General features: G+C 55.5%; 1 protein-coding gene across 16 annotated transcripts in view; it reads left to right on the top strand.

The window, feature by feature from the left end:
* The window catches only part of MAST3 (microtubule associated serine/threonine kinase 3), a 41351-nt gene that overhangs the window by 3375 nt on the left and 24771 nt on the right, over positions 1–13205 (top strand). For 4 of the 16 annotated variants that reach the window (XM_069589058.1, XM_069589062.1, XM_069589063.1 and 1 more), the window contains exon 2: positions 2847–2878. In XM_069589058.1, the coding sequence (XP_069445159.1) occupies positions 2847–2878 (32 nt within the window). Of the gene's footprint in view, positions 1–2846; positions 2879–5377; positions 5760–5911; positions 6127–11665; positions 11963–13205 lie in introns of those variants that run through there. The other 12 variants (XM_069589050.1, XM_069589046.1, XM_069589049.1 and 9 more) reach the window with 8 other exon arrangements.

The raw sequence follows: 13205 nt of genomic DNA, 5'->3' as shown, positions 1-13205 counted from the left end.
GCCATGTGGTCCTTACTGATCTCTCTCTCTCTGCTCCAGCTGCCGCCTTCCTGTGAGACTTGGTCCTACCGGGCTGAGTCCCACCTCCACCCTACTATCTCCCGTTAGCCTGCTGGTCCAACTTGAAGACCCCTCCAGGAAGTCTTTTGGCTCCCCACTCCCTCTAGCCCCTTCTCTTCCTCTGGGTCCTTGCTAGTGCCTCCAGTATGGGGGTGTCCATGCCTTCCCCTGTCTCCTTCAGACTGGGGATTCCTCCAGGTGGAGCTGAGGCTTCTGGTGAAGAGGCAGCATCACCCAGCCCAGAAGCGGATACCATAAATATTATCTTTAAAGGGCGGTTCCAGGGGGTTGGACCCCTCCCCGCCACCTCCACCCCCTTTCTAGGCGAGAACCACTCCCTCTTTCTAGGCGAGAACAGCTGGCAAAGAGGAGGTTGAAGGCAGAAGCAGATGGTGCAGGGAGCAGAGGGTCCGGGGGTGGTTCCGGGAGAGTTCCATGTGGGCCCAGCATTCCACTGAGCCTATGCAGGGAGCTACTGACCTTCCCTCATCTCTCTTTGCCACTTCACATCTTTTTGTATTTTGGAAGTAAATTAAAATTTGTGGATTAATTGTGAATTATCAACCTCACAAAACAATTGTCTTGGCTTCTTTTTATCAAAGCCTCCCCCCAGCCCTGAGCCTGCTGCTTGACAGGGCCCCATGTAACTGGACCATTTCCAAACAAGGAAACTGAGGCTCAGAGGGATGAAGTTGTTTGGCGAAGATCATACAGCCCAGATTGAGGAGCCAGACTGGGAACCAAGGACTGTGAGGGTTTTAGAAGGAATTGGCTGGGATAGGGGGGTATGTGTGTGTGTACACGTGTGGGCACAGCAAAACCCCCTGAGCTCAGATCCCAGCTCCTCCCTGTTTTGCCGGTTAGTAGAGGAAGGAGGAAGCCGGCATAAGAACTCACAACAATTGGAGGGGCCAGTGGAGCCCCGAATGGTGGTGGGTCTGGGACCGTTTGCCCCACACGATACTGAGCTCTCCATCCCCGGAGGTATTCAAGCAAACAAGGAGACTTCAGGTTGGCAGGTGAGCCTCCTCCCATCTTGAAGGGCTCTGACTTGATTTTCTGATCTCAAGGTAGTTGGGGTCCAGCCTCGGGGCTTCGCCCTATCCCTGCAGATCCATCTCTTCCTCTGCCTGGAGACCCCGCCAACCCTTCCCAGCCCTGTCATCTCGGCGCCCAGCAGCTTCCGGCCCCCTCCAATTGGCAGCGGGGGCTGATGACGTCATTGTTGCCATGACGAACGCCCAACTCTAGATGTGGGCAGCCCTGAACCCACCGAGATAAAAATAGTTGTGTATCCTCAACGCTACCGCCCCAGCGTGTGTGTTTGTGTGTGGTGTCCAGAGACCTGGATTCCCGACCCTGCCTCAGTCAAGAGATGTGGGCAGCTGCTGCCCTCCGCGCCTCAGTTACCCTGCCTGTAAAAAGGCCTCTGTTCCTGGTACGTAGTGGAGGCTCAGTGATTGTGAGTAAAATTTAGCCGGTATTGCGATCGTCTGCGAAGGCCCTTGCTAAGTTCAAAAATAACACAACAACCCACGACGGTAATAAATTCTGATCATTTTTACCCCAGACCCCGCTTTACAGTGTCTCCACATTACACATGGGGAAACCAAAGCACAGGGGCTACCAACCACTTGGCTCAGGGTCCCACTGACAGGAAAGAAGAGATAATAGATCTGGACCCAGGTCTGAGTGTCCTCGGATTCTAAACTTGTGCTACACAGCCTTTTGAGAATTAAAAAGTCCTCTTGGGCAAACCACATTTGAGGGTGAACTCTGGGATCCCAGTGGACCCCAAGCATAGGGATTTCTTGTATACGGTAAGGACACCCAGGATTGGTGCAGATCAGCTTGCTGAGCTCTGCATCTTCAGTAGGGTGTGTGCCCCCAGCCCCCATTGATAACCAGGACACGAACCTGCCTGGATTTTGCAGAGGGTGAGCAGAAATGGCTTTCAGATCTGGGAGGGCACAGGGTAAGGATGATGCAGGAATCTCTCTTTCCTCAAATGTTGTTGTCCAGTCGCTAAGTTGTGTCTCACTCTTTGTGACCCCATGGGCTGCAGCACCTCAGGCTTCCCTGTCCTTCACTATCCCCCAGAGTTTGCTTAAATTCATGTCCATTGAGTTAGTGATGCTATCTAATCATCTCATCCTCTCCCACTCTCTTCTCCTCCTGCCCTCAGTCTTTCCCAGCATCAGTGTCTTTTCCAACGAGCCAGCTCTTCGCATCAGGTGGCCAAAGTACTGGAGCTTCAGCTTCAGCATTAGTCCTACCAGTGAATATTCACAGGTTGATTTCTTTCAGGACTGACTGATTTGATCTCCTTGAAGTCCAAGAGACTCTAACGAGTCTTTTCCAGCACCACAATTTGAAAGCATCAGTTCTTCGGCTCTCAGTCTTCTTTCCTCAGTAGAATATTAGCATTAATATTTAGCCACTACTGATATAGTTATTTGTTAAATCAACTAATTTATTTTAAATAATGAAGTTATTTTTAATGTAAGGAGTCTGAGAGGGCTTCCTGGAGGAAAGGATGTTTGAGCTGAGAAGTGAAGGATGAACATCAATTAACTAGCACGGGAAGGGAGGGAAAGTGGTCCCGACAGAGGATACAGGTGGTGCAAAGGCCCTGAGGCAGGGCTGAGTTCAGTGTATGGGGTGAGCAGAAAAGAGGCATTGGTTGGAACAGGGTGAACAAGGGGCCAACTGGGAGATGAGGTGAGTGGAAGGCTAGGGAAGTGAGGGGTTTGTCTCCTTGGGAATGACTCCTGTTTTCTTTTCAGAAGGAGCTGAGCCTACCACGCCGGGGACGTGGGTGAGTTCACCTTGGGCCAATTGGCTGGGTGGAGCCCTATGGTCCTGGGCACAGATATTTCAGTGGCAGCATCTGAATTGTGAATTTATTTAATAATTACTACAAAGCTTCTCACCTTGATCCTGCCCTCCCCCCTTTCCCCCTGGTGTTTGCAAAGTACTTCACAGGCACCTCACCACAGGCTGGGAGGTGAGGTACACATCATGCCAGTTTGCAAACAGGAACCTGAAGTGCATCAGGGTTGCATCACTGGCCAAAAGCATCCAACTTGAAAGGGTGGTTTCCAGAGTCCAGACTGTAAAATTCCAATCTGGTGTCCTGGAATCGGCTTGCATGCCTCCCATGACAGAAAGCTCATTCTATTTCAGGGAACATCGGTGGACAATCATACAATTCAGGGTCACGTTAATGTTCCTGGCGGTTGGCATTGTGAGATCCCTCAGACTCAGAGAAGATTTGTTAAATGTCCTCACTGGCTTGTTGATGTTGCTTAGTCGCCAAGTCACGTGCCACTCTGTGACCACCTGGACAGTAGCCCACCAGGCTCCTGTCCATAGGGTTTCTCAGGCAAGAATACTAGAGTGGGTTGCCATGCCCTTCTCCAGCGGATCTTCCTGACCCAGGGATCGAATCTGCGTCTCTTGTGTGTCTTGCATTGGCAGGCAGATTCTTTATCACTGAGCCACCTGGGAAGCGCCCAGGTTTACACAGGCTTATCTGGGCTTCCCTGGTAGCTCAGTTGGTAAAGAATTCGCATGCAATGCAGGAGACCGCCCGCAATATAGGAGATGCAGGATTGATCCCTGGGTCAGGAAGATGGCTGAGAAGAGAATGGCTACCCACTCCAGTGTTCTTGCCTGGGAAATCCCATGGTCAGAGAGCCTTGTGGGCTACAGTCCATGGGGTCACAAAGAGTTGGACACGAGTGAAGCCACTTAGCACACTTAGCAGCATCGGTGGGAAAACCAAAGTCCAGGAAGGGGACTTTGAGGGGAGGGGTTTGCCTTGTGCTTGTGGTCTGGGGAAGTATGATGGCAAACACTGCCTCTTTGGAGGCTTGGAAGCTGTGTTTGGCTGAGTTGCGGGTGGGAATTCCCTTGCGCCTCAGTGAAATCACTCCCTCAGCAAACTTCTTCTGAGTATCTACTATGTGCTAGGTTCTGTTCCAGGCACAGGCGACAGGGTGAGAAGTTAATGCTGGACCCTGTCATGCAGCTCACACTCTCTTGGACAAAATGATGAAGTGATGTTCTATAGCATGAGTGTGTGTGTGTGTGTGCGTGTGTGTGTGTGTGCGCGTGCGCCGCTCAGTCATCTGATTCTTTGCGACCCCATGGACTGTAGCCTCCCAGCTTCCTCTGTCCATGGGATTTTTCAGGCAAGAATCCTGGAGCGGGTTGCCATTTCCTCCTCCAGGGGATCTTCCTGACCCAGCGATTGAACCCCTTGTCTCTTGGTCTCTTGCATTGGCAGGCGGATACTTTACCACTGTGCCACCTGGGAAGTGATGTTATACAGGGGAGAGATTAGAGGCAGACAGAGGAGGCTGGAGGGTGGCTTTAGAGGAAGTGACATTTGAGATTAGATCTAGAAGAGGAGGTAGAGAGGCCAGGGGAAAGGGTAGGGGGAACAGCACTCCAGGTAGAGAGAACCGCATGGTCGAAGGTCCTGAGTTGCAAACCTGCTTAGTATTGGAGAAACAGCATGGAGACCGGAGTGGAGAGAGAGGAAAAGGGGTAGATCCTGGGGGCTGGATGAGAGTTTGAAGTCTGGTGGTGGGGCTGGTGTCAGAGTAGCCCCCAAGTCCAGACCCTCTCTTGTTGGACGGAGGGTAGTGCAGCAGGTGGGGAGGGACCTGCGGGCTCCATTAGGGGCGGGGCTTGGACTCCATCCGGAAGGCCGGCACTGACCCCAGCCTTTGCCCAGGCTGGGGGCGGGGTGGTGGGCGGTGAATCAGTCCAAACTGCAGAGGGCAAAGTCCGGGACCACGGCTTAGGACCGGGACAAACACTCCCTGAAGGCTGTCTACTCTTAGCCACCTGCGGTGTGCCTGACTCGTTCTAACCAGGATTTCTAGGGGGCTGCGGCCAGACACAGACAACCCCAGACTTTCGGGAGTCTGGGCTGGGCAGGAGGGAGGCTGGGGCTCGGAACGCCGGAGGTCCACTTGTATTAGGGAGGCTGATGGGGCTGAATTCGGATATGAATGAGGGCGATGACGGTCCTGGCAAAGGGAACCCAGGGAAGCAAAGTCCCGGAGGCGTGGTCGGGGCCTCCGGTGTGCCGGGAGATGCTGACACCGGCGACGGGTGGCTAGGGACGTGGGGCTGAGCCCCTGCGGCGGTGGCCAGTGGGAAAATAGGGGCGGGACACGCTCCATCCCGGGTCAAGAGACGCCCCCCCTTCGAGGGCGGGGCTGGGCGAGCGCCCGGTCTCAGCCGGAAAGGGGCGGGGCCAGCTGATGGAGCAATGAAACCAGTTGAGAAGGCAGTGACCGCCCTTCCTTTCCGACTGTGCAGCTCAGTGACTCGAAGCCCGGCACCCTCGCCGGCCCTTCCTGGGAGAAGGTGGCACGGATGCCTCCTGCCTCCCGCAATCCGATCTTTCCTGCTAGGCTGGGCCTGCGCGTAGGTGCAGGGCTCGGAGCCCCGCCCCTGGGCGGAGAGAGCCCGCCCTCCCCGCCCCCCGCAGCCCAGCCCCCACTCCGCGTCCGCCTCGCCTGCTAGGCGTGCTGTCCTGGCGTCCTGTGTCTGTCCGTCCGATTGCGACAAGATCAGGGCGGCCACGAAGGGGGCGTCAGTACTCGGTCGCTGTCGCATAGACGCGGCCTCGGCATGAAGTCCCGCAGGGACAAGCTGCACATCCCGGCGCTGACCCTCGAGTGAGTGCTTGACCCTGGAAGGGGAGAGGGAGGGGAAGAGGGGCAGGGTGACAACCACCCTTCCTCCGCGTCTCTGTTCAAGTCGCCCCGAATCGCACCACCGCCTCCGGGGAGCCCTCCCGGGTCATCGATCTGGCCCCGCCCTCGTGGCCTACGGTAGACCCAGTATGCCCAGCCTCAGGCCCCTTCTCCCTAAGGGAACCACGCCCTGGTCCCGTCTCCAGCCACACGCAGGGGCCGTTGCCAGGTTCACCGTCCCCAGCCTCTTTCTTTGCAGTCTGTCTCCAAGCAGCCAGAGCCCGTCCTTGCTGAGTCCCAGCAGCCCCTGCAGCCCCTGCAGCCCCTCGCTGGGCCTGCACCCCTGGAGGTAAGTGACCGTGCACGCGGGCAGGGCATGGACATTGCCCTGGCATCCCAGAGACTTGGAAGCCGCCCAGATCCAGCTCCCTCCCCCAAGGTACTGTGGGCTGGTGACATGGACTCTCTGGGCCTCAGTTTACCCCTCCATAAAATGACACTGTGATCCACACGCGGACCATGATGGGAAAATTCCATATTCAGTCAGAGCCAGCAGGTCCCCCATCTGGCAGATGGCCAGGGCAAGGCCAGAACTTGAGCTGTTGCCCAGGGACTTCCTCGAGACAGGTGCTGGGTTCCCAGCCTGTTCAGGGCCTTGATGAATTGGCCTGGCCTCCTGGGCTGTGACCCAGCTGAAGCTGGCCTGAAAACTCCTCCCTCTGAATGTACACACACACACTCACTCACACACTCACTCACCCCTAAGGCTGAGAATCCATTATTGGAGCCCCGGCACTGAACTTAACCAGGCAGAGTGGTATAGGGGGAAAAGAACCAGCTTGACTGGGCACCAGCTCTCTACCAAATGCCTTCTTTCCCCTCCACAACCTTGGGAGAGGAGCGCCCTTTCTGATCCCATTTCCGAGCAGAGGAAACTGAAGAAACTGAGGTTCGGAGAGGAGACATCAGTTCTCCTGGTCCAGTATGTCTGGGGGCTAAGTGTCCGGACAAACTTTGCCATCAGAGTCTGTTAAGAGTTTGAACTACCCTTTGTAACTGGAGAAGTGGGCGTCTCAGGCTCTTGCCCCTGTACAGGAAAGAACATCAGGGTTATAATGGGCTCCTTGCACAGCTTGGGCAAAATTTAGGGAGGTGACAGAGGTACAGGTCAGTGATGTCTAGAATTTGATGGCCTGTTAACCATTTACACCTTAGTATATATGAGCTGCTCAGACTCTTTCCCTGGGCCTTTAATGGAGAGAAGAGAGAACACCTTGGAGCCCACACAAGGTGCTGGGCATCTACTGTGTGCCAGGTGCTAAGGGCATATCTGTGAACCAGAGGAGCATAGTTTCTTCCTCGTGGGGCTCTCAGTCAGTTCTCAGGCAGTAGGCAATGAACAAGGGGATGGGCAAACAAGACGCATTCAGAGGGAGACCTCTGAATATGGTGTCTGAGCCAAGGCCTGAGCAGAGCTAGGGGAAGGAAGGCGCCAAACAGAGAGACGTGCACATGCAGAGGTCCTGAGGCTGGACCGAGACTTTTTATAATTTTTTTATTTATGGCCACGCTCCCCGCACTATATGGGGTCTTAGTTCCCCAACCAGGGATCTAACCCACACCCCCTGCAGTAGAAGCACCCAGTCTTAACAACTAGACCACTGGGGAAGCCTCAGGACCAAGATTTTAAAGCCTCTGTGGCCACCTTGGGGAGAGAAAGGTTGGCTGGGGACAGGAGATAGGAATGGAGGTGACGGAGGCAGGGAAGTGGCTAGGGCAACATCCAGGTAGGAGACGGTGTGGCCTGGACCAGGCTGGGGTGCCTCAGTGGAAGGCAGAGATGGTGTTGCCTCCTGTTTAGCAGAGGAGGCGATTGCAGTTTAGGACCTCTGAGTGTGTTGTCCAGGGGCACCTTGGGAGAGAGTATCAGGCCAGATCTGACTCTTGAGTCTTTGGCCTCAACCCCAGGTGAGGACCGGATGAGGGGAGGGACCTCTTGAAAGCAGATGAGCCAGTTTTACCAGGAGGAAATGGAGGCAGAGAGCTTGGGGCCCAAGCTGAGTCCACTGGTCCCCTTTTTCACCACCAGGGGGCAGCAGAGCCACATTGCCTTGGGCCAGGCAAAGAACTGGGTCCCGGTCTCCTCTGCTCTGAGCACTTTAAGAATAAGCCCACACTTGTCCCCTCAGCCTCCAAAGCCCTATGGGTCCAGCCCACGGTGTGCCAGTAACTGTGTAAATAGGAAAGTGTTAGGTGAACACAGTGATGTACCCCTCCACCCCCGCCCATCCGTCTCATTCTGGAGCTCACCTGACTACTCCTGTGGCTTCCTGGACGGCCAGAGTACAAGCTGGTCCAGCCTCAGGGCCTTTGCATTTGCTGTCCCCTCCTCTGCTTAGAGCTCCATTTTCTCTAGTTACTCCTTTATTCATCTGTCAAGTCTCCGTCAAGCTCTCAGATAGGAAGCCTTTCCTGACCAACCCTCCCCGCCCCTGCCCCACCGTAAGGGCCCCAAGCCCCACTTCCACTCGTGTTGTGCATCCTGACCCCACCATGAGTGTGACGTGGTGGGCCTTAGTTACAGCCCTCAGGCTCCTGGTTGATGCATGCGGGATCTTTCGTTGCGGTGCATAGGTTTCTCTCTAGCTGTGGTACTTGGGCTCAGGATGTAAGCTCAGTAGTTGGGGTGGGGTCAGTTGCCCCGCAACATGTGGGATCCCAGTTCCCCAAGCAGGGATCGAACCCGTGTCCCCTACATTAGATGGCAGATTCTCAACCATTGGACCACCAGGGAAGTCCCTCTGTGTTTTCCTGTGTGATTATTGGGTTGTTTTTTTTCACCCAAAGGTATGGGAGCCCCTTGAGGACCTGACTTCATCTGTCCTGGTCATCCTATAGCCTCAGGCACAGCCTGGTAGACAGCAGGTGCTCAGTTAATGCTTGGAGCACAAATAGGAAGTGGCTGGGAGGGCCCCACCCGTGTTGGGATGCAGGGAGCAGATTGAAGAGAAGGGGTCTTGAGTTGGGTCCATATGGCCAAGGGGACAACAAAGAGGCTGTTCCTGCTTGGAAGGAACAGGAGGAGGAGGGTTCCCTCTGGCCTTGAACACCAAGGACAGGAAGATTTTGGATTTTCTGCTGAGAGTACTGGGAACCCCGCAAGGTATGGGGCTTGGAGGGGTGTGGACAGCTCTTGGGCAGGTGGAAGGGGCTACAATGGTCCGACTGATGTGGGGTCAGGAATGGGGGTCTGTATGTCCACCAAGGGCTTTCCTGTTTACACAGTTACTGGCACAGGCAGAGAGAGGCAAAGCCCTAGGCACAAAGCTAGGATCCGAGCTCTAGGAAAGGGATTAATCCAGGAGTGTGGATTTGCTGTAAAATGAGGAGCCGTGGAGGGTGTGTGAGCAGGGGAGGACCTTGATCTGGTGGGCAGTGGGCTGGTGCTGGAGATTACTGGCTCAGCCAGCCTTTCACAGGAGGTCTTTGCCATGGCCATGGGTCCCCTGGATTGCCAGCTGTAGCCTGGTCTGCAGAGGAGGAAACGGAGGCCAGATGGGCGTGGGAGAAGCAGCTGCTGGGGATGCCAGCCTCGTGGGCGTAATGGGAGGCAGGCAGGCAGTGCAGGCTGGGAACGATGGGCAGCTCCTTTTCTAGCTGTGTGCAGAAGTGTCCCTGGCACGTGTGGTGGGGAGGGGGGAGCTTGTGGATACAGCGTGTTAGCGTATGGTGCTTGAGACCATGACTTCATCCCCACTTGGGTTCCTAGACCTATGGGACCTCGAATTCCTCCCAGGCAGGAGGCTCTGTTTCCTGTACGTGGCTCTGGCTAAATACCTGAGGATCCTGAGTGACCTCTCTTATCCTCATCTCTTCATCTCACCCCTTAACAGCACCTCTTCTTTAGCCTCAGAATACAACCAGAATTTACCCACTTCACTCTACAGCCTCACCCTGGTCCAACCCTTAGTATCCCCCTCCCAGACCCTGTTACAGCCCCTCACTAGCCTCCTGCCACCTTCCACTCCTGCCCCAACAGCTCCTGTTCCCCATGGCAGACACGAGGGAGGCTGATTTGCAATAGTCCGGATCACACCCTTCCTCTGCTCACACATCCTCCAAGGCTCCCTGTTGCCCCTGCAGTAAAACTGCCATCTCCCTGCAGCCCACAAGGCCTGTATGGAGAGTCTTGCTGGTGTCTTCCTCTCAGCCCTGCCTCAGAGCCTTTGCATGAGCTGTGCTCTCTGCCTGAGATGCCTTTTCTCCATGGCTGGCGCCGCTGCCTTCTCAGTGTCACTTCAGAGAGGCTAAAGTTGTCCTTCGCCAGTGTTACCCCAGTTCTTTGCCTTCCTTGACTTCAGGAAGTAACTGGTTCACGTAATTGTTTCCTGTCTCTTCTCGGCCTCCCCTACCAGACTGGGGACCCTGGCTGCAGGGACTATTTGTGTCCTGCATCCCCAATGTCCAGTACAAAGGGTGTTCTTTTGAGTGAACGAGTGGCTAGGTATGTGTTGTTTGAGCCTCAGTCTGGAGGGCCTGGGGAGACACTCAGCAAAATCTGGGCCACCCGAAGGTGACACCGGGCTTGGAGGGAGCAAGGTGGGGAGTCTGAGAGAGACTTGAGAAGCAAGATCAGTGGCACGATGGGTGCGCAGGGTTAGGGCTATGTACCAGGCAGCAGCGCCCTCTATATGCCTCGGTTTTCTCAGATGTGGGGTCAGGCTCCAGGTCAGTCCCGCCTGGGCTAGTTCCCAAAGTGCTGTATGGCCTGTGGAGGGCTTACCTTCAGGGTGACACTGTCCCTGGTTTCCTGGGGGGGCTGCCATGAAAGGAGGAAGCATTAACCCACAGTCTACTGTGTGACGCGTTACATAATGAAGACGATCTGTGCCCCAGCTCTGTACCAGGCACTTTCCGTGCCTCTGATTTCATTGTTATTCAGTCGCTAAATCCTGCCCGACTCTTTGGGACCTCATGGACTGTAGTCCACCAGGCTCCTCTGTCCTCCACTGTCTCCCAGAGTTTGCTCAAATCCATGTCCAGTTGAGTTGGTGATGGTCTGTAACCATCTCATCCTCTGCTGCCCCCTTCTCCTTTGGCCCTATCCCAGCATCAGGGTCTTTTCCAATGAGTCAGCTCTTTTATTGCATTTTCACAAACAGACCTGTGTAGATGGGGAAACAGAGGCCTGGAAGTTTATCTAATGCTAACATTTATCAAATGCTTACCAAGCACTCTTGGAGACACAGAGTAATCTTCATGTCAGCCCCATATTCCTCCCATTTTACAGTTGAGAATACTGAGGCTTGACAAGTCAAATCAGGTGTCTGATTCCTGATAGTAGCCAGGCTGATGGCCTTTCCTGTCATACAGACAAGAAGAGCATATCAGGTGCTCTGACTCAATTTGCTAAACACCTCCACTATTGGAAGATGCTGGGACAAAGAATCTCAAGCCAGGGAAAGACAGAGCTGGACAGACACAAGAGAAGTCTTCCTGGACGAGGGGGACACTGGATTTTGCCAGACAGGAAAGGCATTCCAAGGAGTAAAGCCAGCGTGGGCGTGGTAGCATGAGCTGAACCTGGCCACTGGTTGGGTCTGAGTGCCACACTCCCGAAGGGCTTAATGCCTAGGGAATGGGTAGAGGGAGAAGAGGTATTTACATTTTGCTGGAAGAGAGCCAAGTTCCAAGGCCCTGCATCCAGGTACCGCCAACGCCCCGCCCCAGCCGCCTGGCAATGTCCCGCCCCTCCGCCCGCGGCCCTGGCAACGTCCCGCCCCTCCGCCCGCGGCCATGGCAACACCACGCCCACTCGCCAGCACGCGAGTCCGCCGGCCTTGCTTCCGCGTCGCTCACCCCTCCCAGCCAGGCCAGGCCCCGCCCCCGCGCGGTCCTGGGCGGGGTTCCCGGCCTCGCTCCCGGGCGCGCGCTTCCTCCTTTCCCCGTACCCCCGGCCCCGCGGCGCGCCCCCCGCCCCTCACCGTGGGGCTCCGGGAGCAGATTCCACTGTGAAGGTTCGCGCCCCGCCGCCGCTGGTTGCGCCCCCGTGCCTCTCGGGCCTCTAGCGGCGGCGGCGGCACAAAGGGAAGAAGCATGTCCGACCCCAGCTACTGGACGGCAGTGGCGGCGCCCGGCCACCGGAGCCGCCTGGCTAAGGGAGCGTTGCTGCAGCGCTCCAAGAGGTAGGGGGCTTCGCGCGGACCTACTGAGTGGCGCGGCGGCCGACCGAGCAGACACGAGATGCCGAAAGTGCGTCTCGGCAGCGTGGCGAGGGCCACTGTGTGCGGCGATAGGGGGAAGTGGGAGGATGCTTTGGGATCTAGGTATCCCCTGGGGTCCCAGGTACCCTCCTCTCACCGCTCCTTACCCAGATTGGAGTGTCCGTCCGCCAGGGTCAGCTCAGGTGGTGACAGAGGCTGTAGGGATTTGGGACTGAATCGGGATTCGAACCTGGGTCAGTCCTCTGGCCAGACCTGGGGAGGAGCTTCTTGGAAAAACTGAGGCTGTTTGGTCCTTGGGGCCCAGACAGCGGAAATGTTGGTTCAGAAGTAAATATTTGCTGCAGGAGGCTGGTGTGCATGTCGGTTATCAGGGGGGTGAAAAATCACGTTGTTCTATACAGAGCAAAGTGGAGTCTCAGTTTCTCCTTCTGAAAAGCAGAGAAGCTAAGTGAGGGCTGTGAGCCCTGCTGGACCTGTGTGGAAGTTCCAGCTCAGCCAGTGTCAGGATATGAGACCTCAGGCAGTTCCTTAACCTCGCTGTGCTTAAGTGCCTCACCAGTGCTTGGTCTAGGCATTCCCAGGGGGAACACAGGCAAAGGCTGAGGAATGGGACCAGCAGCTGAAGGACCTTGAATGCCTAGTTCATGGTTCAGGCCCTTCTTCCAGAACCCGGGGAGCCGCAGAAAGCTCATGGGCACCTCAGGGATCAAGTGCCAGAAACTGACCTCAGGCCCCTCTTTTCTGACATACTTCTCACTCTCTGTTGAACCGCAAAGGTGATTCTTGAAAAACTAGGCAGCTTCTTGGGGTCCTGCGCCTTCTCCAGGAAGGGCTGAGCAAATAGTTGGTGCTCAATAGATGCTCAGGAATTGAACAGAGGATGCCCAGTTCCCCTTGGAGAGCTCAGATGTAGCTGTTTTTGAGAAGGCCCTGCCTAAGAGCAAGAGGGAAGAGGCCAAGTGTTTTTCCCAAATGCTTTTGGAAGTGAAAAATGATGCGTCGGAATGAAGAGTCCGGTGAGGAGATGGAAGAGGATGTGGGCTGTGGAGTGTGTGTGTGTGTGTGTGTTGGGGTGGGGGGTTGACAGGAAGTTTTGCAGGAACCTGTGGGTTTCACTTTTGCTTCTGCGCCTCAAACTAGAGGACAATCTCTGTGGCTGGTGACATCCGTGGCCTCAGTTTTCTGGGCTGGGAAATGGGTGTAG

Source organism: Ovis canadensis, chromosome 5 (genome assembly GCF_042477335.2).
Source record: "Ovis canadensis isolate MfBH-ARS-UI-01 breed Bighorn chromosome 5, ARS-UI_OviCan_v2, whole genome shotgun sequence".
In the NCBI taxonomy this organism is placed as follows: domain Eukaryota; kingdom Metazoa; phylum Chordata; class Mammalia; order Artiodactyla; family Bovidae; genus Ovis; species Ovis canadensis.
Note: the sequence above shows the minus strand (reverse complement) of the source record. Positions and strands in the feature narration are given on the sequence as shown.